Below are 24,270 nucleotides of genomic sequence, written 5' to 3'. Positions count from 1 at the left end.
AATTCCTCTCAGTTCCAGAGCCAGAGAGAGAGAGAGAGGAATATTTGACCCACAAATAGAAAAACAAAGGAGAGAGAGAAGAAATAAAGAAAAAAGGATTAAATAAAGAAAAGAAAGAAAGAAAGTAACTCGACGTGTCAGAACAGCGCCGCCGCAGATCCCGGCCGGAATTGAGACCTCCGGCGCCGGGGATCAACCGAATTCTGTCTCAATAGGTATTGTTTTTTATTATTATTTTATACGTGAGATTGCATGCATGTATAATTAATTTATTATTATTTTCTTTGGTTTTGACTAGTATATTACTATGGTTGTTGTCCTCATTCATTCTCGTCGTTTAGTGTTTTTAATTCCCTTCAACAAATACAATGGGCAATACATTTTCAAAGCAATCCCAATATTTTAATTTTACGATTATACTTGTGTGGGTTCGGTTTATATTCAAAATGCCGTGTTTTATTGGTGTTTAGAAAGGTTCTGTTTGGCTGCCATGAAAACCTGGGAAATCGGCTTCTTCTATTTTCTTTCGTTTCTAATTTTTATTTATTTTTATTCATAAGATGAGTAACGACAAATAGGTGTACGAAGTACGAACGAGGCTGTCATTTCCCGTTGATTCCATTCAACGTTTGTTTAATTTTTTTATTATATGATATAATGTAAAATCGGAGTAATCGTGTGTTTGTTGTTTGATGAGCTGTAACCTGAGATATTGGTTCGCATGTTGGTTTCCTTTCCAAATATTGATGACTTTTTTCCCCTTTGTTTATTCATTTAAAAATAATATTTCAAAAGTTAGATATCTAGAAATAGAGTACGAAGATCATTAAAGATTTTGCATAATGTTCGTGCTTGTAGTTTGAACACATCATCTCTGCTCTGAACTTTTTCTCTGAGATCTTTCATCCAAAAAGTTCTCAACTCACAGTATATCTGCTTTGCTTTTCCAACGCCTCATGTGACCCTGCAATATCATATTATATAACAAACATAAAACCCAAATTCTTTTCCTTTTCTTAGCCATAGATTTGTGTTTCCTGGGCAATGATGGACTACAAGAGGCCATTCAAAGGCATTATAAAGGACTTCAAAGGCAGAGTAGCTTGCTACAAGCAAGACTGGAGTTGCGGACTATTCTCCGGTGTCGGGTAAAAAAAATTAAAAAATCTCATAGTTTTTTCATGCTTTTAATTTCAGATATAACACACTTGAATCTCTGATTCAATCATCTTACATTAAATCAAAATACATTGCCAGTATATTAGCTCCGACGGCCTATATTTTCTTCGCCTCTGCGCTCCCCGTCATCGCATTTGGAGCGCAGCTTAACCGAGACACAGGTACTTAGTCTTTTAAAATAGATACATATATTATTTGGCACCAGTGATATCAGACATATAAGAACCGGTAATGATGTGAATATGTGTTTTGGTAGATGGAAGCTTGAGCACGGTTGAGACACTGGCGTCGACCGCGATCTGTGGGGTCATCCACTCGATATTCGGAGGACAGCCCTTGCTGATTTTGGGAGTCGCGGAGCCCACGGTCATAATGTACACCTATCTTTACAACTTCGCCAAAGGGAGACCCGAACTCGGCGGCAAGTTGTTCCTCGCTTGGGCCGGATGGTAAATATATTTTCATTTTATTCTTTCACTTAATAGAATATAAGGGCGGGGTTACATTTTTCGTATCATTCGCATTGTCGTCCATTTTGTTTCGTTCTTATCGGTAAAAAAAAAAGATGTGGTCTCTATTTAACATCGTATATTAACATGGCCGGGCTGAATCTAAAAACCAATTGACAAAGAGATGAGCACCTGATGACCTTATTTGGGCGGAGCTTGTTAGGACCTTAAGGGTAATATCGTAATTAGACATTAATAGTTGGAAGAGAGTGAAAGGAAAAGTTAGAAAAATATCGAGTGAAAATTGGTATGTTCCCCGGGGGAGAGAACAAGCCTCTCGAAAGCTTGTAACTATCGTCGTATCTTCTATTTTGTGAGTAATAATGGAATAAGCTCTGATTCCACATTTAGTATCATGCTGTTCCATCTCAAAACCAATTGACAATGAGAAGAAGAATAAGAGTAACTCGTGATCTTATACACTTTGTCAAGACCATGTTTATTGCTGGTGTGGGATCCTCAAAACTATGAATACGACAAAATGCATCGAATATATATAGCGAGAGAGATTAAATGAAATTTCTATTGATTGGACAGGGTGTGCGTTTGGACGGCGTTGATGCTCTTCGTGTTGGCGATCTTCAATGCGTGCGCAGTCATCAGCAGGTTCACCCGCGTGGCCGGCGAGCTCTTCGGGATGCTCATCGCCGTCCTCTTTCTTCAGCAAGCCATCAAGGTAAAAGCTCATTAGCCCTAAAACTCAAACCAATCATCATCTATATATAACGCAATCCTCGTGATCATCTTTTCAGGGCATCATCGGGGAGTTCAGCGTTGCAGAATCCGAGGGCCCGAAATCGGAGGCGAGCCAGTTCCAATGGCTGTACGTGAACGGCCTTCTCGCGGTGATCTTCTCGTTCGGCCTCCTCGTCACAGCCCTCCGCAGCAGAAGAGCGAGGTCGTGGTTTTACGGGACGGGATGTCTGAGGGGATTCATCGCCGATTACGGTGTCCCTCTAATGGTGGTTTTTTGGACCGCGCTGTCTTACGGTTTGCCCAGAGCCGTCCCCGAGGGAGTCCCGAGGAGGCTCTTCTGTCCCCTCCCTTGGGAGCCCGTCTCGTTGTATCATTGGACGGTCATCGGGGACATGGGAAAAGTGCCGATTCTGTATATCTTCGCGGCGATCGTACCGGCCGTGATGATTGCGGGGCTCTACTTCTTCGACCACAGCGTCGCGTCGCAGCTCGCGCAGCAAAAGGAGTTCAATCTTCAGAGGCCGTCCGCGTATCACTACGACATCTTGTTGCTCGGAATCATGGTAAGAAAAAAAAGGGGAAATGTGATTCCGGTGTACTTTTTTTTAGTTAGGATCTCGTGTTGCTTACGCGACAAGTTTTCTTTTTTTTTTTCTTTCTTCCGAGGGGTTTTCAGACGCTGATTTGCGGGTTGCTCGGCCTTCCTCCGTCGAACGGGGTTCTCCCACAATCTCCGATGCACACGAAGAGTCTCGCGGTTCTCCGTAGGCAGGTAAAAAAAAAAAAAAAAAAATTATCTCGTCGCAATTGCTTCTTCGAGAACAGCGTGTAGGTTGATTATTCTTAACGAGTTTTTATTTGGCAGTTGATACGGAAGAAAATGGTAAAGAGCGCAAAGGAATGCATTAAGAAGAAAGCAAGCAGCACGGAGATCTACGGCAAAATGCAAGCCGTTTTCATAGAAATGGACACATCTCCAACGGTAAAATTTTCATTCATATTCCCTATCCTTAAAAAAAAAAAAAAAAAAAAAAAAAAACCCGGTATCTTCAGCCAGTCTCTGTCTTGTTTCAGTCGAAAGAGTTGGACGGCCTAAAGGAGGCGGTGATGCAAGTGGACTCGGACGGAGGCGGAGATTCGAAGGAGAAATTCGACCCGGAGAAGCACATTGACGCTTATTTGCCGGTTCGGGTGAACGAGCAAAGGATGACCAACTTGTTGCAGTCCCTTCTGGTGGGGCTATCTCTGTGTGCGATCCCGGTCATCAAAAGAATCCCGACCTCCGTTCTCTGGGGTTACTTTGCTTACATGGCCATCGACAGCCTCCCCGGAAACCAGTTCTGGGAGAGGTTTCTTCTTCTCTTCATAACCCCTCGCCGCCGCTACAAGTAAAACCCTCTCTCCCTCTCTTGCCTTTCCATTTCTACGCTCTCTTCACTGAGCTTGTTGCGTCGTTCGGGTTGATGAAAAAACTCGGGGGAAGGGTCACATGTTATGCTTTTGTGCGCGCTGATATTTGTTATATTTACAGAGTTTTGGAAGGGTCTCACGCTTCTTACGTTGAATCGGTGCCGTTCAAGTACATTGCGCTGTTCACGATCTTCCAGACGCTCTACTTCTTGATCTGTTTCGGAGTGACTTGGATTCCCATTGCCGGGATTTTGTTCCCGTTGCCGTTCTTTCTTCTCATAGTCATAAGAGAGAGACTGTTGCCGAGACTGTTCCAGCGGAACCATCTTCAGGAGCTCGATGCTGCTGAGTACGAGGAGCTCTCAGGCGCTCCGCAGCGGATTCGGAGCATCTCTCTCGCGGTAATAATCCTTATTCAATTATCGATTTGATCAATTTAATTTGTTGTAGCGCTTTTGTTAAGCACTTGTGTGTGAAGCAGAGAAGAGAAGAGCTCGATTCGGTCAGCGACGAGGACACAGAAGATTTCTACGATGCAGAAATACTTGACGAGATAACGACAAGCAGAGGCGAATTCAAGCTAAGAGCCATAAGCTTCAACGAAGATAGGTTCTCTCAGGTAAGTATAGCCGTTTGTTGTCTTGTTAGTCAAGTTAATATTATTTAATGAAATTATATAATCTCGTTTCAGGTTTACCCCGACGCTGACGATGATGAAAAATAGTGAGACAGTCTTGGTTTGGAACACATTGGTGGAGATCGTTGCATTGGATCGGAGATGGTGAATTTAATCCTCGAAAATCTCCAGGCTATCGAGTAATTCTTTTTATTGGAGGAACACTGGGGAAAAAAATTAACAGAAGCAGAATGATATTCATTTGTAGGTAATAAAGGGATTTAGATTGCTGCACCAAATTAGAGATAGATAAGGAAGGGAAAATGAGATGTAAATGACTGGACAGTCAATACAAGATTATGAATTTCAACATTAAAATGAGCATAGATTTTTTGTTTTTGTTTCTTTCTATTACACCAGCTTGTACTGACATTAACATCACAGATTAAAAGTGTACTTGATTTTCAATTTTGTTGTGTTATACTTTGAAAGCTTTGTGTAGTATGTAATCAGTTCAAGTGAATACAAACGGTCTATTGGCATTCTTTAACAAGGTCAATGTCATCAATCTTAGCTCCTTCCTTGGTCAACACTTCTGAGGCACAGAAGCCGAATTTCTGGGCACAGATGTCGAGTAGCTCGGAAAGCGACCCTGGAAGCGGAACGAGCCTTCCATCGGCTTCGCCTTTCTCCGGACAGCTCACTATCACTCTCGCCGTGACATGCTTTAAAAAAAGGGCTCAGAATTAATTATGCTCGGTAACAGACGAGCTCAAAAGATTTTTTTTTTTTTTTTTTTTTTTAAAAATAGCAGACACTAGACAGTCCATGAATAATTATGTGAGTGAAATTCAGTCCCCAGACTGATTTTCAAACAAAATACCCACAAACTTTTTTTTTTTTTTTTTTTTTTTTGCAATTAGGTAGATTCCTATGCATTCTTGTTATTTTGACATTCAACAATTAAATTTGAAACAGCTTAAATTTAGAAACTTAGAGAAACTAATTGAACTAAGCCTAAAAATACTAATTTTTTTTTTTTTTTTTTTTGGTAATTTTAAAGCGAATTTTCTGTTTTAATGATACTATTTTTTTAAAAATATATATATAATATTATAAACAAACTGTTGGATTTAATTTGTAAATAGATTTTTAGTTGTCTAGGTGTAAATATATTTTTTTTATAAGAAGACGATCTTTTTAGAAAAGAGATTAAAATGCTGCAAAATAAATGACTCAGAGGACTATTTTGCTCCAAAAATCTAATTTAGAGACCAAAATGTCACTCGTTTGCATAATAACATACGAGCTAGCAAAGAAAAAAAATATGACAGTGACCATGACAGTTGGACCGCCTAGGTCGGCCTAGTTGGGTTCTGATGAGCCACAGCTCGAGAGCCAGTCAGGGCCGGCCCTAGACATAGTGAGGCCTTAAGCGAAAATCAATAATTAGGCCTTAATTTTCTTCAATCAAATAGTCCGCAATTTTACATCATTGTAGCATTTTGGTTACAAATTTTTTTTTTGGCATAGTTTTGGTCTATAATATATTGATTTCGTAACATTTTAGTCCATTCATTATTATTTAACACCTAAACCATTTAAACATATTTTCAAATTAAACTATCTTATTATATTATAAAAGAAACTAATCAAATTATATATTAACCATTAAAACACTAAATAAAGATTAAAAAATAGACTTATTAGTGCATTGTTTTATTAAACAGTTAAACTCATTATAATAAATAAATAATAGCAATTATAAAAAAAAAAAGTTGAATGTTATAAAACTTGTGACGTGAATATTAAAGAATGAGGATATTGGCTATATAAATGATAGGATCGAACAATATGGAATAATAATAGGATACAAATCTCAATTTTCATATACACAAAAAAAATAGCATAGGATACAAGCCTCAGTTTTCATATAAAAGAAAATAGCATTCACACATTGGAATGGAAGAATAGAAATTTAGAAATTTTGTTAGTGACAAAAAAAAAAGAACTTTGTTCTAATATAAAAAACTGAGTAAATATAAGGCACAATTAAATAAATAAATAAAATTGGAGCACGTACAACAAAACAAAAGTAGTTGTTTTATGGGAAGAAAATATGTATTTTTTTTATTATAGAAAGGAAAGATGTTTGAGAGAGAGAGGAGAGCAGTAAATAAGAGAGAGAGAGAGAGAGAGAGTAGTAAAAAAGCAAAACAAAAATTATCAGAGAGAAAGAAGAGGGTACGCATAGAGAGAGAGAGAGAGAGAGAGAGGTCAAAGCATGGACATGAGCCGCTTTTCAAAATGGACCTTCTTTTGGACTTAATATTTTTCAAAAAATTGAGGCCTTAAGCGGTGGCTTAAGTCGCCTACTATTAACGTCGGGCCTGGAGCCAATGCAGCATGGTGTCTCCGTGCCAGTCAGGATTTGGTCTATCCTAGGGTTGTTTTGCTCCTTCACATGCTGTGTTGCTCAGTCAAAACAACAACAGCGAGTTGAATCGGATTAACTTTAAAATCAAAATAAGAAGAGGTTATGATAAAGGGAAATGGACTTGCCCTATTTTTTTAGCAGTACACATAAAATCTTTCTATTCTCAAAATAGGGACAATTAATGCTATTTTTACTATAGAGGTAATATGGGGTAATAATGATGAAGCATATTTGCTTGAAGAAGGTTGTTAAGGACCACGGTGGCACCGCCGAGGTTGGTTTTATTGTGATTGTGAATTGTGATTGTTCGATATGAATTGAATTGAATCAAATAAAATTGAATATAATTACATTATTTTGAGATAATAGTATTTGTGATTGTGAATTGCGATTGTTCGATATGAATTGAATTGAATTAAAATCGTATAAAATTAAATATGATTACGTTATTATGAGACTATAGTTATTGTGATTGTTCGATATGAATTGAAATAAAATAAAATTAAATACGATATGTTATTATGGGATTATTGTTATTGTGATTGTGAATTGTGATTGTTCGATATGAATTGAACTGAATCGAAATCAAATAAAATTGTATACGATACGTTATTATGAGACTATTGTTATTGAAATTGTAAATTGCGAATTATGAGAACACCACTAGACATACTAGTTAAATTTGTAATTGAAAACAACTAATTCGATAGATTATTATTGCTCTCGTGAAGTCAATTAGTATACTATTGACTATAGTTATTATACGTGAATTGATATTGATACGAATATATACATTATTTTATTTCATCATATTTTCTTATATCAATTTTATGTTTATAGTTATAAATTAATAATTTTACATATATAATATTACTTGTGTTTAACTGGGTCATAATCATGCTATTACTCTTAATCGTATTAATTGGGTCATATTCACGCGGGTCGTAATCGTGTTTCGTGTCGACCATTTAATAGTCGTGTTAATTGGATTTTAATCGTGTTACTGTAATCATGTCGTTTTGACCCATAATTTAATCGTGTTAGCGTGTTCGACCCAATTAAGAATCGACCCATGTATTGATTTCCTTTAAATCGTGTCATAACTGTTTCGTGTCCGGACCAGATTGCCATCGCTGAATTATCCATGTTGTCATTCAGTTTGTCACTGCTCCCACCACAGTTCATTGGGTTTCTGTTCTTCGCATTCTCATGTACTTTCGTAATACTCAATTTCATAGTCTACTGTTTCCTTCCTCATCTTTGTTAGAGTTGCGCGCCTACTCTGATGTCGATTGGCTGGCGAAACCATAGATTGCAAGTCCACCGTTATCAAATCAAGTATTGTTTTCAATAATTGGTAATCACTTCAATAATTGGTAATATCTTAGTAGTTGCACATGACGCACCTATTTTTTTCTTCATATTTTTTCTTTGAAAAAAACATCTATGGAAAATGTTTGATGTGGTGAGACCTACCTCTATGAGAATGAGATACGATGACAAATTACTGTAGCGGTGCACTGCTCTCTCAAGATACGGGTCGAACTCATATGATCATGTGGATTTAAGAAACAACATTGCTTAAGAAATCAACTGAAAGACAACACTTGGGAACGTATGTTAATTAAGTTTATTGATAACCTAAATAAATTGCATTCACTAATATGATAGTTAGTTTATCATACTAGATTCTCTGTCTTTGTTGGGGGACTCTCTCATCTCGTGGAAGAGCAAGAAGCATGATGCTTTTCTCGCTCTTTCACCGAAATTGAGTATCGTGCTATGGCATCGATTACATGTGAGATTGTTTGATTGCGCTAGTTACTTGCTAATTTGGGGGTTACTCTTCATCATCTTACGCTGTTATACTGTGATAATTAGAGTGTCATTCAGATTGTTCGTAACTTGGTTTTTCATGAACGAATCAAGCATAATGAGATTGATTATCACGTCACTTGTCATCACTTACAGCTTGGTATGATCGCATTGTCATATGCTCCATCTTCTCTCCATGTTGTCGATTGTTCACGAAAACTCACTTCACTTCGCAGTTATGCTTCTTAACTGACAAATTTTCAATGATTATTGATGTACCATCATGAGTTTGAAGGAGATATTAGCATGATATACAATAGTTTTATTATTATTCTATTTATTATAAGGTTATTTTAGTCTTTTTCTCTCTTTAATTATATTATTGTTATATACCTAAGCTTTGTATTCTTTGTGATTAATTTATTCAGATTCTCTCTTTTACTTTGCAATCCCTAAATCTTCAGTATGAAGTGTAGCGAGATAGTGTAGCTCGCAAATTCGCTAAGAATGCATAATTGACAAAACTGAACACCCGCAATAAACATTAATTCCACGTGTTACAACACATTCTCAAAATCAATCGTGCGAAACATATCTTCACTGAAAATTATGTCGAAGTTTGTTGAGTGACCAATTTGAAATCAGGAAAAACAAAGGACCAGCCCATTGTCTAAATTTGACCTAAATAATTATTTGAGGAAAACGACCAGAATATGTTTTTCCAAAATCACTCACAGGCAAGGATAGAGTTACAAATCGAATTTGGGAGGAGGGGGCAAATAATTTATAGTAGAAATATAAGAGCAATATACCAAATTTAATAGAAAAAATATTAAAGACTATCAAAATAAATAATAATCTAAAAAGGAGGAATTTAAAATTATTATATAAACAAAAAAAATATAAAGAAAAAAAAAAAAAAAAAAAAAAAAACCCGCCTGAGGGGGGGGGGGTGGGGGTCATGACCCGCACTCAGGAGTTCTTACACATACTTTATTTTAGTACTAGTTTTAGCATCGCGCTACGCGCGAATGATTTTAGCATATTATAAATGATAATAACAAGTAAAATTTGTAGAGGTTAATTTGTGTTATCAAGATTTGTAAACAATAGGCACCAAAGAAACCGACAATTAAGAAAAACAAAAAATTAGAAAAATAGCCAACTTAAACGTTTGATATTGCTAAATAGCCAAGGTTTGGTAAATATTAAGTAAATAGCCATAAATGGTGACGTGGCTTAATATGGCAGTGGCTATTTACTTGATATTTACGTTTGTAAATATATAAAATGGCTATTTACCTACTATTTACCAAACCTTGGCTATTTAGCAATTCTCAACGTTTAAGTTGGCTATTTTGCTAAATTACCCAAAGAAAAAACCCTTAAAAATCATGAACGAATAATAAAATGTAAAAAATTTATTTTGTACATTGATTAGACTTTCATGGGTAAATAAGACTTGCGTTCGCTTTCCAATGAAATATTGAGACACATATAAGGTGAAGGAAAATAAATATCAAAGAGAAAAAGAAGGAGAATTTAATAAAGAAAATATAAAACTAACATACACTAAAAATAATGTATGTTATTGATATAGGCTACGTTTGCTAGGGATTAAAAAACCTTGTTTTTTTTTTAGAAAATACTAAACTGTTTATCATGTGATTGGCAAAACTGTTTTTACAAAAAATTTCAAAAACGTTTTTAGATTTTGTACATGAGATCGAAAAGCTAGGATTCTTAGAAAAAGTTTTTTAAGTTTGCTATATAAATTACTGTAATATCATCGTACAAAATATTATTTATATATATGTATATAAATAAGCATATCAATAATTATTATTTAATTATTAAGAACATGTCTATTTTAGTCTTTTTACTATAATATATTTATTTTATCAAACGCTAAATCAGTTTTTGTTACCAGCAACAATTGTTTTATAAACAGTTTACCAAACACTTTGTCATTTAAAAAAAAAAAACAGTTTTTTATAAAAGCACTTTTTTTTTTAAACAAAGCTATGTCAAATGGGGCCATAGTATAATATAGCATCAGTAATTATGATTATAAAATACATAAAAAAAATTATACAAAATATATTGATGAGAGAGGAAGGAAAAAAACAATATATATATAAAAAAAAATTACAAAATAGATTGGAAAAAAACTTTTAAAAAAAAACGAACCAATGAAATATGGAGACATATATAAGGTGAAGGGAAATAAATATCAAAAAGAAAAAGAAAGAGAATCTAATAAAGAAAATATAAAACTAACATACACTCAAAATAATGTATGTTATTGATATAATATAATATAAAATCAGTAATTATGATTATAAAATAAATAAAAAAGTTATACAAAATATATTGATGAGAGAGGGAAAAAAAACAATATACATAAAAAAAATTTTACAAAATAGATTGAAAAAAAAAAAAAAAACCAACCGAAAGGCAAAGAAAAGAAAAGAAAAAAAAAAAACCCCGAAAAAGCAAAGGAAAGAAAAAAAACAAAAACAAAAAAACAACCTAAAAGGCAAAAAAAAAAAACCGAAAAGCAAAAAAAAAAAACAAAAAACAAAAAAAGGCCGCCACATGTCGTCACTTGCCGACGCCACGTGGCGGCCCCAGGATGAATGGGGGAGTAAAGTTCCTCTTTATTATCTATGTTATAGATATATCATAATCATATCACGAGTTCATGACCAAAGGATACCTACGTAACGTAATCAAATCTTAACAATATAGTTTTTATTTATAAAAAAATATGACTAACTATGATAGACTAGTATGGATAATCTATTGTGTATATTTTAAAAAAAAAAAAAAAAAAAAAAAAAAAAAAAAAGTATGGATGATAACTATGATACACTAGTATGGATAATCTATATTTAGGATATATATACAATACAAGACTTAGGTGTCTGAAAATTATACAATAAGTAGTACTAAACCTGGCTTGGCGGGAGGTACCGCGACTCCCGCTCCCGCCAAGCCCAGACTCCCGTTACCGGGACTAACGGGAGTCCCGTCCCGTTAATGAACGGGACGGTAACGGGAGTCCCGCCTAACGGGATTCGGACCCCGTTAGGCGTAAAAAAAAAGAAAAAATATTAAAAAAAAAAATTGAATGAAGTTAAATAATTAAATAAAAGGATGTAATTGAAAAGATTTTAAATTAAGTGGGTAGAAATGAAGATTTAAATGAAGTTAAATAATTATATACAAGGACTTAATTGAAAAGATTTTGAAGTAAATGGGTAGAAAAAATAATAAAGAAGAATGTGAAATTAAAAATGGGCCTCCTAAAAAACCTCACCGACCCCTAAAAAGGTGCGACGGCGAGGAAAAAGAGCACCCATTTCCTCGTTAATTATTTGAAAATTTATCCCGGACAAGGGCCGGGATATCTCTTAGTTATACAAGTTAGTCTAATCATTTATGTTTACATTTGCGAAATCAACTTCAAAATCGTCAAGAATATCGAAGCACATGAATGTTTCTTGTGCTCGATTTCTATGTTGAATCCAATCCTTACCGCACGTCAATGCTTCGACCATCTCCGGTTTCAAGCTACATCTTCTATCGTCGATGATGCGGTCCGCGCTACTAAAAGCCGTCTCAGGTGACACGGTTGAAACAGGGATGGTGAGGATGTCTTGTGCCATAGATGACAAGACCGGGAACCTCCTCGCATTCTGTCTCCACCAAACCAAGAGGTTGATGGCTTCGTCATCCGACCTGACCCAATCGTTCTGATCGTACTCTTGGATCTCCGGATGGGACCGTGCGTCGGTTGCGCTCGACCTCGTCTGCCTTGTCCCGGCTTCTTGTTGTTGAGGCGATGGGCTGTAAGCGGGCGCGTTGACGAAGACATTCGTGTATTGGTGTCTTCTCGGATACTGCGTCTGTGATTGAGATGGTTGTGCTCGATATTGCGGTAGGAGTTTCGCCTCGTATACCTTGAAAAGATCAAAAAAAAGCTTGCACGATCCTCGCGAGATCAAGTGCAACGTAATCTTGGTCCACGAAATGGTTTCTAATGTACTTCATAAATTTTTTTAAACCACCAATTTTACATCGGACGTCTAGAATGGCTCCAAAACCGTATAATAATGGAACCTTTCCAGCCCCCCAATATTTTAGAAACTTGGCTGTCATTGCTTGAATAGAATTTTGAAAAATTGTTTCGTTTTTATATTTATCAAGATGCACAGTAATTGCGGTCATAGTATGAAGACCGAGAAAAGAAGTAGGAGTGTAAACAGCAGAGAGATAACAAGTTTCTTTGTAAAAAATGTCGAGAAAAGAAACAAATGATTCAGCCATCCTAATATCATATTCGGATATAGCGTTTTCGTCATGTTCACTGTTAATGTAAGAAACAATAACATTGACGTAATGCTCGGATAAGAAGTTGGTCAACATGAGAAAAGTAGAATTCCACCTAATTTTGTTATCTAGGTGAAAGGTGCGTTCTTGGAGACCGTTTAGTCTAAAGTGTCTCTTAAGCTCATCTACTCTAGAGGTTGAACTATTTATCCAACTAATGTAATTCCTAATCTTGTTGATCGAAGGGTCATAACTAGCGGCTCCGGCTTGAACTATGAGGTTTATGATATGGGTAGCACAACGTTGATGCAAAATGGTTCGTCAACGTTAAGTTTCTCCTTTAACTCCCTAATCATGGCGTTGTTGCTTATGACATTATCTAAGATTACAGATATAATCCTATCGGTCAAACCCCACTCACCTATAACAATAACTATGATGTCTAAGATGTTTTCACCAGTGTGAGAACCTTCTATCCTCCTAAAGGCTATGATACGTTTGTTTAAGTTCCAATCGTCGTCTATATTGTGCACTACAACGCTCATGAAATCCATCTTAGATTGACCAGTCCATATATCCGAGGTTAAGGCAACGTTATATCTACCAGATGATATTGTGTCTTTCATTTGTTCCTTTTCTCCTAAAAACCATTTTAGGATATCGGATCTCAAGGTTTTCCTAGACATTATTTGAACGTTTGGAATTATAGAACTAATGAATCTAACGAAGCCTTGAGATTCGATATGACTAAAAAATTGATCGGTGGATACAAAATATTCTACTAATTCACGTCTAAAGCTTACAGTATCGATGTTACTAACCTGGGTTGACGAGGCTCCAGATTGATTCCCCTGGCAGTGCCTGTGATTACTCCACAATAGCGACGTCCCGACTCTTGTGTTGTGAGCGCTGAAGATTTTGCCACAACTGTGACATTTTTCGGCTTTTTCGCCGTTCGCAATCACCTCTTCAAAGAAGGTCCACACAACGGATCTAGCACGACGTCGTGGTGGTTGTTGTTGTTGAGGTGGTTGTTGTTGTTGTTGAGCACATTCATGTTGTTGTTGTTGTTGTTGTTGTTCTTGTCGTGCTCGTCGTTGTCGTCGTTGTCGGGTCTCCTCTTGTTGTTCACGTTGTCGAGGTCGTGGAACTTGACTTCGAGGTTGAGGTGGTGGTGGTGGTAGGTCTTCTTCTTCCTCCTCCTCCTCCTCCTCTTCTTCATTTGGATTTTGGGTTTCATCGTCATCTTCTTCTTCATTTGGATTTTGGGATTCACGATAATTTTGCTCGAATACTTGAAATTCTTGAAAAGTCACTTCGGATGGCGGAATTTGAGCTTGATAGGCTTGCTCGGGATCCATTTGAGGGTAGTATGACACTTGGGTGTTTGGAATTTCGGTGAATTCCGAATGGTTGAAAGTAGAAGCAACATAATTTGGATCGAAAGAGTATTGGGTGTTTGGGTCAGGGGCGTTTTGGGACAAGTGCAACCAATTTTCTTCAAAACGGTGCATTCGTTCACCTCGGGAAGCTCTTCCCCTTCGACCTCCTCGGTTGTGGGATGAGGATGCCATGAAAAATTGAAAGCGTTTGAGAGAATTTCAGATTAAAATCGAGAGAGATTGAGAGAATTTGAGAGAGTTTGAAGAAAAGATGTGAAGAAAATGAATGAAATGGGGGTACGTATTTATAGATTTTAGAAATAAGTGGGTAAAAAAAATAAAATAAATTCGGCCGAAATGGGTATAACGGCTATAAAAAAACGATAATAAAATAAACGGCTCTTTTTTTTTGCCGAGATTTAAAAAAAAAAAAAAAAAAAACCGGGACTAACGGGATCACCGGATCCCGTTAGTCCACTTAACGGGACGGGAGTCCCGTCCGTCAGCAGTAACGGGAGTCCCGCTCCCGTTACTGTGCCTAACGGTAGCGGGGATTCCGTCCCGTCCCTCTACCGTTAGGCCAGGATTAAGTAGTACACGTGGTCCGTCACGTCGATGTCACATTCAAAGGACTGGCAAGAACATAAAAATCAAATTGAAAAAAAGATGGCTTCCCTCAAAAAGAAAAAAATATGGCTGATATTTTATTTTGCTTTAACAATCAGAGCATGTTCTTTGACGTTTCTACATAAATATGACCATGATTTCAAAACTACCTTCTTTTTCTGGGAGCATCCGCGACTCAATTGATTTGAACTCGCGACATATCTTTCAATATGTGGTGTAAAATTATCACTACAGTAAATTAAGAATCACTTATAAACTGTTTTTTAGGTGCATAAAGTTCAATGATCAACGTGTTGATTGCCCATGGTCGCCCGATATTTTCATTTAGAGAAATATCGACGATCAATGAATGACGATCAACCTTTTGTCTTTTGCTAGATTTTTGTATTATAATATATATTTGTCTGAATGTAATTTGTATTATAATATATATTTGTCTGAATGTAATTGGTTTTTGTTATTTTTCTTTTCGGCGGATGATAATATAAACAATATTCTGACAAAGAAATGGTTGTCATGCCCCGATTTTTCAAAGTCGAAACTCGAAACTAATTATTAAAGGTTACAACTTAATTAGAACAAATAACCAAAACCATCTACCACGTAAACCGAGATATTCTTTTTTAGAGGATCTAACACCTCTAGATTTCCCAACTTTGAGGGGTTTTATCCTCTTTCTCTTTGCGCTTAACAAACATCTGGGATTTTAGATTAAATATGTCGGCAAATAGTATGCCAAATACATCATCAGTAGTAAAGTGAAAGCCAGATTATAATTTGGAAGCTAGGTATATAAATAAGGACGATACGCATTCAATTATAGTAGTGGAAATATATATATATATATATATATATATATATATATATGATACGCATTCAATTATAGTAGTGGCAATATATATATATATATATATATATATATATATATATATATATATATATATATAGTGTCGCTTTTGATATAATTCAAGAATCTTGGATTGGTACTAATTGTAGTTTGCCTCCATATTCAACGGGTAACTGGCTTTCGTCGATTTCACTTAGCAATGTCGATTTCAGATTTTCATTCTCCACAAACACGATCTGCGAAATTATATATATATATATATATATATATATATATAATATAAATATATAAGAAATTCATAATATTTAGGGGTTGAAAACGTATTAGTATATATATTTAGATTCTGTCTTACCTTCTTTTTTGTGTTGTCGTCAATAAACGGGTAGATCATTTTCCAAATAGCATTGAATATATTAGGTGCATGGATTATAAAAACCTTTCCTATCCTCTCTGGATAATAATCCTGTACACAAAATTAAATAATTATTACATATAATAATAGAAATCAAAATCAGTAGGGTTGATAAACTGAATAATGTCGGTATAGATCATATTCAAACGGATATGATCATTTATGATCAATGCTTTTATTGCTGCATGTATAGTCTACTTAGTACGTAGCTGCAACTGCATATTTATGAAAGCATTAATTTAATATTGTATCTACGTATTAAATAATGTTGAACAGTTAATGGCGTTTTCTCAGTCCTGTGTCTCTAACTGGAAGCTGCTAAAACATTTCCTGGTATCAATGCCATATTAGAAGGTATTTCAAAATACATGTACATAGAGGTTTTTTTAATTACTATCGCAGAAAAATAAAGGTCTAATATATATATATATATATATATATATATATATATATATATATATATATATCTTGTCGAGGAAAAATATAAAACCTGCATAAGCAATAGTGCTGCTAAATATCCACGAATGTCACAATTGGAATATCCCCATCCTTGTAGATCTCCAATCGCTACAAACTTTTCACGACCCTTTGGCATTCTGAACATTTTAGAAACGATATAAAGCTATATTTAATATTTCAATTTCTAACATCCCTAAATATTATTGAATATTAGTCATATATGTTGAAAATTGGATTCACGTTTAAGTAAAAGAGATAAAGGAACTAATGCTTATAGATTCACAATGTCACGTTACAGTAGTACTAGTAGATATATTTGGTAATTAAATAACTTTTAGCTGAGTATATATGAGCTCCATTAATAGCCGATATCGATCGTTGTCCAATTCTAAATTTTCAATGATATATATGTATCTATATACACACATACACAAATATAATTATAATGTGCATGACGTGTATTGTGTACATGGGTGCCTAATTTGCATACGTATATGATTACCTGGAACATATTTTCTCAAGGCAGTAAACTACGAAGTCTGTGAGGTAAAAACAAAAAAACAAAAAAGGGAGTAAGTAAGTAATACATCAATAATGTTGAGATCACAGACAGTCATTGTCAAAAATAAATGCCAGTGCTAGCTTAAAATTATATATATTTTTCTCTGTTGTGAGTGTGACGGAGTCACGGGGACCTATTAACTATTATTAAGCCTCTAAAAAAAAAAATTAATAATTACGACAAAAAAATGTTTCTATATATTTTTTTTAACACGTGTACTTTTTCTGTAAAAAAAAAGAACGATGAAACCCCTCATAAATAAAATACTTTATATTATCCCCCTGATTAGCTATTTGTCTCTGTTATGAATAAATCATAGAACTTATAACAAGTGATTATTATGTGAAAGTAAAATTGGATGTCGAGAATTACTTTTGAACTCATCGACTTTGGCTTTCTTGTGCCTGGCAGCTAATAGCACAGCAATGGGACGCCCTTTCTTGTCAAAGCCTTGCATGAAGAACTTGTTTTGACCAATCTCATTCCTCACTTGTGTATCCAATACCCTCCCGCCACCTGGCACCACCGATCGCCTCCACTTCCGGTACTTCACGAACATCCTCGCACCATTTTCCACCTTCATATCTCGCGCCCTCAAAAACCTCCTCAGCGTCAAATCGTCCACCTCATCCTGAATATATATATATATATATATATATATATATATATATATATTATGTGTGTCTGTGTGTGAGTGTGACTCAAATAGAAAGAAGTTTTGAGAAATCAAACCTGAATATCAGAACAAGGGTCTAGTTTTTGGCAGAGAGCTCTCATTTCGTCCACTTTGACTTTCTCAGCCTCGTCCATTGAAAAGTCCTCAGAACCCTCTTCAACGTGATATTCGACACTGCAAGTCTTTTTCTCGTCTTCTTTTTCCTTCTTTATTACGGCACTACTCTCTTTTATCATCTCTATTTTCTCACCGACGATTTGATCTGTTTTCTTTTGATCAATGACTTCCATTCTTTATTTTTTTTTCTTTCTTTTTGATATCTTTGTCTGCAGATTACCCACCCGACTTCGCGTCTCTCCTCAAATATTGCGACGTGTTATTCTAAATATTTATAATGATCCTTATCTTTTTTACTTTGGGCTATCTCTTGTACCCTCCCACGCTCTCTACATGCAATAAATTATTGGACAAAAGTAAAAAAAAATGCCAAAATAATTAAAATCATGCAGTTGAGCGAATTGAATTGGCTTAGCTGTTCTCAACTACTTAAGTTTAACTGATGTTTGACCGATGCTCATTTCCATTATATATTCATTAAAGAAAAGTAGTTATTGGGGTCTGAAATTTACAGCAATCATTTCACAATTTTGAGCTGAGATCATGCGTATGAAATGTTATGATGTCAAAAAGAAAATGTTACAATTAAGTGAGTGAAAACTTGTATTTTATGCCGAATAAAATATGAGCATCTCCGACTCTCATTTTGAGGGCTCCTATCTCAAAATGAGGGTCTTAGAGCAACTTTAATAGAGATCATCAAACTTTCATTTTGAGAGTTTTTGAACTTCCAATGAAAAATTCTAAGTCTTCATTATGGAATTTTCAATAGAACACCCTCATATTTAAAAATGTATCATTTGAATCCTAAAAAATTATTGCTAAATTATATATTAGTCATATTCTTTATATAACTTGTTAAAAATGATTTCATTTTAAAAAATATAGTAAAATCTTTTATTTTTTTATACATAAAGATAAAAATATTTTAATTAAACCCCTTTTAATATAATCAATTGATATATTTATTAGTGGATGAATAAAAAAACACATATTATAAATTTAAATTAGCAAAAACTATAATTGAAGAGTACAATATACAATACACTATCACTCAAATAAAAAAAAATACATTAAGACTCGTTGACTTTATGGAGACACACGTAGCACGTACAATAAATTAATGAGGGCTTAAGAACAAATTATAACCTATGTTTAATTAGACTTTAACTTTATATAGAGTACATGTTAATATTATGTATGAAAGTATAATAATAGTAATAATAATATTAAGCATTGCGGATTAATATGCAATATTTAAAAATTTATAAGGATAAATTTGAGGGGCCCATTGGAGTAGAGGTCCCTTAGACCCTCATTTCGAAGATAAGGGCCCCTCAATTGATTATATTAAAAATATCAATTGATTATATTAAAAATAATCTAATTAAAATATATTTATCTTTATGTACCAAAAAAATAAAAGATTTTACTAAATTTTGTAAAATGGAGTTAATTTTAACAATTTATATAAAGAATAGGACTAATATATAATTTAACAACATTTTTTTATGATCTAAATAGTTTGAGGGTGCGTTATTGAAAACCTCAATTTGAGGGTTTAGAGTTCTCCATTGGAGGTCCAAATATCCTCAAAATAAGGGTTTGAGGGCCTCCATGGAAGATGCTCTAAGTACAGCGAAGAGTTAGGCCAGATTATCTCTACAATGGACGAATTTAGTCTGAAAATAATTTGTAGATAACATGTTAGGGTACTCATGTTAATAAGCGAGGAGTAAATTATGACTGTTGTGCGTGTGATAGCCTTTCTTCCACTTTGAACTTTAGTTGTATAGCCACGATTATAAAGTGTTGCTAACATGATGGAGATTCAACAAATGAATACTCTTTTTTTTAATCGTGGAAAGTCTCGACTCCTTGGTTTCCACGACGAAAGACATTTCCGTCATGAAAACTTTCGTTGTTTTCCGTTTTCATGGCAGAAAATGAATTCTGCCATGGTATATCATTTGATTATTAGAATAGCAAAATGTTCTTCCCATAACTCTTTATGGCAAGGAATGATTCCACGTCGGATATGGTTTTCATTGTTGAAATCCCGAGGCAGTGAGAGATCCGACAGAACTAAATTTTTGTTAACATTTTTAATTAATTTGTTTTAAAAAAAAACTCCTTGTTGCGGAGGGACGCCGATAAAAACAAGGTTAAAAGTTTAAAATCTTAACTTTTCTTTCTCTTTCTTATTCGTTCTTGCCTATGCCTCTTTTCCTCACATTTCTTCAATCATCCTATCTCTCGCTGCGACTCCAAGTTCTTCCACTCTCTGCGACGCCTTCTTCTTCTTATTTTCATCGCCACTCCTTCTTCTTCGAACCACTCCATCGTTCTTCGTAGTGCGTCTTCTCGTCTCTCCCCTCTTTCTCCGCGCCTCTTGCTTGCCTTCGTCGCCCCCGCCATGCTCCGCCTCTCCTCGCCAAAAGTTTATAGACGCTAGGAATGTTTATAAAAATTGATTCTAAGAATGGATTGTTTGTAATATTGTTTGATAGGAATTATTAATATGTTTGAATTGTATGACTTAGATATTTAATTGTGATTAGATAATAGGTTATTGATTTTAATTTGAGAATGTGAGAGTTTTGTTTAGAGATTGAAATTTTTATTTAGATTACGTGTTTAAATATAATTTAATTGAGATTGTATTAATATTTGTTATATTTTGTTTGAGATGTGTTGATTTTATGTGGTAATATGAGATATTTTTTTGTCATGTTAACAAGTGACTCGAAATCAATTTTTTTAATCAAATGATACTTAGAATTCTCGGCCATTTTGTAGACAAGATGGCCGGGAGAGATGATTTATTTTAAAAAAATAAGTTTATTTAGTGTGTTTTTTAACCTTGAATTTGAAGGCTTATTATAGTATCAAAAAATAGATAAACGAGTAATAATGTCGTTCCTAAGAATTATTTATGGAAAAACCAATCCAAACTCCAGTCGTTATCTCATATAGTCATATATACTGAAGTGATAATTACCTGACTAGCTCATAAAAAAAAATTAAAAAAAAAAGCGCACATACCTCGATTCTCATTTTAATCAGAGAGGTCTCATATTATTATGAGAATATCTCAATTTTACAAATGGTTTTCTTATTGTCAACGATTTCATTTCATTTTTCCTCATTTGTTTAAATTTTTACGGTAAAATCATCTGAAATTTTAAAAAATGAAGTTTTTATGGAATCTGAAAATGATAGATACTCAGGGGATCATCCTCTTCAAATTAAATATTTGTAGAATTTCCTCTTTATTGAACCCTCCTAAAATTCCTAAAAGTCCACTGTTCGTGGTCAATTTAAAGTTTTAAACCAACGAAGATATACGATTGGGCTTATACACGTAGGAAAGCCCATTCATGGTTCAACATTCTTAGTATTTTTCGTATTTTCTAAAATAGTTAATTTTGTTTTCTCAATATATCAGCCAGCCACCATTCGTCAATCGCCGATACTTCTAGAACCAAAAATCCAACGCCAAACAATCCGATCGAAGAGCTCCAACAATGGCGTCTTTTTTGCAGGCACTGTTGGATCCAAAGAAGAGCTGGCTCGCCGCCCAGCACATGAAAGCCGTCTCAACTCGGCTCCGCAGATACGGTTCGTTTTTCTCTCTCTCAAAACCCTAATTATAATCCCAAATTCAGGTACGTTTCTGATTTGAATATTCGATCGATACGGCTGGTAGGGCTTCGATACGACGATCTCTTTGACCCGTATTATGATCTGGACATCAAGGAGGCTCTGAGCCGCCTTCCCAGGGAGGTCGTCGATGCTCGCCACCAGCGTCTCAAGCGCGCCATGGACCTCTCGATGAAGCATCTTTACCTTCCTGAAGATCTTCAGGTTCGTTCTCTCTTTACCTCTCGGCTTCAACTCTGCTCCATGTGATTTTTTCGGTCAAATTTTGTGTCTTTCGATTTATTTTGTTCCCAGCCTTGGTGTTTGGTTATGGTTCTTTGAGAATTACTACGATGTTATCACTTGCTTCACCGTTCAGGAGCAATTGATGATGAGTGATTTCGATGTACAAAGCGAGACCTTTGTTTGGAAATTCTCAGTTGTGACTTCCAGCGTATTTGATTGATGGATGTTGTTTCTTTGTTTGCTTAGTTCAATAAACACTGATTTGATACATACATGTGTATATCGATTCGGGCGTAGTTTCTATCTCGATAGTCAATAGTTTTTTGGATGATATGTTTATCTTACCTCATCGGATACTTGAAGTTCCCTTTTTGTCTGGTTTCAGGCTATGCAAACACCATTCAGGGGCTACCTTCAGGAAATGCTCGCATTGGTACGAAATTCTTGTAGGATAATTGAAGAAAGCTTAGTTCTCTTCTCTGACATCTAATTACGGCATTTATGTGATAAGAAAATACGGGCCCTTTACTTTTTTTTCCTTGATTTCATAAATTTTTTGAAGTCTGGCATAATATTCAGTTATGAACATCTAGCTTAGGTTAAAATCTCCTGACTAGCCCTTAGAAGAGTGAGTCCAGACTCCACTAGCCTCCTAAGTAGCTTTACAGGCTCAGACTCAATTCGCAGTCCCAATATCTCTGTTTAAATTTGTGATACGGGTGTAACACGAGGCAAGATCAGGAGAAGAATCAAAGAAAGCGAAGTTTAGAAAGAATGAGTATTAGTTGTACACAGTCCGTAATATAAACCTCTTTATAGCTGAAACAGGAATAGAAACATTTAGTGATTGAGTGACTGATTCTGCTCTAGTAGTTGTGCTGATACTCGAATGAAACAAGAGTAAAATCACCAGTAATGCGAATGTTTTGCTAGGTTTTCATGAATTGCAGAAATAACTGTTTGACTATAAAGCCACTGAAAAAATATGTATATTATTTTGCCCTTTTTGCAGGTGAAGAAAGAGAGAGCAGAACGTGAGTCCCTTGGTGCTTTGCCTATGTACCAGCGCTCTTTTCCATAAGCATCTCATTTGCATATTGTAACTATTAATTAGAGTGGATCTCTGAACATAGTTGCATTTTGCCATAGATGTTTTGGAAGAGAAAGTGTATACTTTCCCTCTTCAATGTCTTGTTTTTCTATTATTTTGCTTTTTGGCATCTGCAAAGATTTGTTGCTGCGTGGTTGGGAGATACCATTTGCACTTTATTTGAATAACAATAATGGAGGATATAAATTTTCAGTTTAGTTCACCCTTCAATAATTTAATTAATTTGTGTTTTTCCTTTTTCTTCTTTTGTTACCCTTTGCAATACTTATTTATAATACATACCCTTGGCTTCTTGTTTTTCTTTAATGTTCTCATGCTATGTTCTTGTAGTGATGCTGAGGTGTTAGGTGATGTGTTGAACTTCAAGTGCTTTTTGTTTATTAATGTATCTGTTTGGGACTCCAAGCCAGATTTTCCTTGAAAGTCGCACGGGCAATGAGAACTAAGGTCATCGATGAAAGTTGCAGGTGAAATGGTAGGTCACGAGTCACTGACTCACATATAAGAATTAATTTCCACGCCAAGAACAGAATTTAGCAATAATTTCAAGGACTTGATGCGGCCAAATGCAACATGCTGCGCCGAACTATGAAAAATTGAATCTTGCAACGAAGAATCCAGGAAGAAAAAAAAAACGTAGACAATGTTTATTATACGTCGTAAAATTAATAATAAAAGAATAAGTTGCCAAAACCTAAGAGTGAGAAGATAAATTGACATTCATGTCAATAAACTGACAAAACATCAATAGATTTTCAAATGAATTTTCAGATTCTTCAAATAAAAAATAATAAAAATAAAAATCTTCAAACGTTTATACGAGAATGAAAGTGAACGCCGTGATGATTCAGCAACTCAAAAACAAAAACAAAAGCAGCCATGCACGATATATATATATATATATATATATATATAGAGAGAGAGAGAGAGAGAGAGAGAGAGAGAGAGAGAGAGAAGGAAAATGGTTAAAAAGGTAATTACACATGGATAGTCATACTTTTGAATTAAAATAAATTAATTAGATTTTGGTCTAAAATTATTTCGAATGTAATATTTGTGGTATACTCCATTATAACCTTAATTAACTTTTGATTTTGGGCTTGTACAATACGACCCAACCCATTTAATTCAAGGAGTAAAGATGGCCATATGGGATCCCGCGGGATCCCATTTCCCGTATTATTGATATCAT

At 34.9% G+C, this 24,270-nt stretch overlaps 3 protein-coding genes across 3 annotated transcripts; 2 read left to right on the top strand and 1 right to left on the bottom strand.

The window, feature by feature from the left end:
* Positions 1-4,897, top strand: LOC149391350 (putative boron transporter 7). Its single transcript, XM_089618990.1, has 12 exons — positions 1-215; positions 1,021-1,148; positions 1,258-1,340; positions 1,436-1,628; positions 2,226-2,364; positions 2,441-2,947; positions 3,061-3,156; positions 3,250-3,366; positions 3,459-3,772; positions 3,916-4,195; positions 4,276-4,413; positions 4,486-4,897. The coding sequence occupies exons 2-12, from the start codon at positions 1,045-1,047 to the stop codon at positions 4,516-4,518; spliced, it is 2,004 nt and encodes a 667-aa protein (XP_089475116.1). The 5' UTR covers positions 1-215; positions 1,021-1,044; the 3' UTR covers positions 4,519-4,897.
* Positions 4,898-15,483: 10,586 nt separating this feature from the next.
* Positions 15,484-18,380, bottom strand: LOC149391349 (sec14 cytosolic factor-like). The gene is made up of 7 exons (XM_089621387.1): positions 18,019-18,380; positions 17,659-17,917; positions 17,227-17,263; positions 16,756-16,861; positions 16,206-16,316; positions 15,954-16,089; positions 15,484-15,919 (listed from the first exon to the last, which is right to left on the bottom strand). Exons 1-6 carry the CDS (start codon positions 18,250-18,252, stop codon positions 15,973-15,975), a joined length of 864 nt encoding a protein of 287 aa, XP_089477513.1. The 5' UTR covers positions 18,253-18,380; the 3' UTR covers positions 15,484-15,919; positions 15,954-15,972.
* Positions 18,381-21,484: 3,104 nt separating this feature from the next.
* On the top strand, positions 21,485-23,384 carry LOC149391348 (cytochrome b-c1 complex subunit 7-2, mitochondrial-like). The gene is made up of 4 exons (XM_089621159.1): positions 21,485-21,700; positions 21,789-21,946; positions 22,353-22,400; positions 22,980-23,384. The coding sequence occupies exons 1-4, from the start codon at positions 21,607-21,609 to the stop codon at positions 23,046-23,048; spliced, it is 369 nt and encodes a 122-aa protein (XP_089477285.1). The 5' UTR covers positions 21,485-21,606; the 3' UTR covers positions 23,049-23,384.
* The last annotated feature ends 886 nt before the right edge of the window (positions 23,385-24,270 follow it).

The sequence above is a fragment of the Urtica dioica genome, chromosome 7 (assembly GCF_054948205.1).
Source record: "Urtica dioica subsp. dioica isolate 48M chromosome 7, U.dioica_male_clone48M_v1_H2, whole genome shotgun sequence".
NCBI classification, from domain to species: Eukaryota; Viridiplantae; Streptophyta; class Magnoliopsida; order Rosales; family Urticaceae; genus Urtica; species Urtica dioica.
This window is presented reverse-complemented; position numbering and strand designations above follow the sequence as displayed.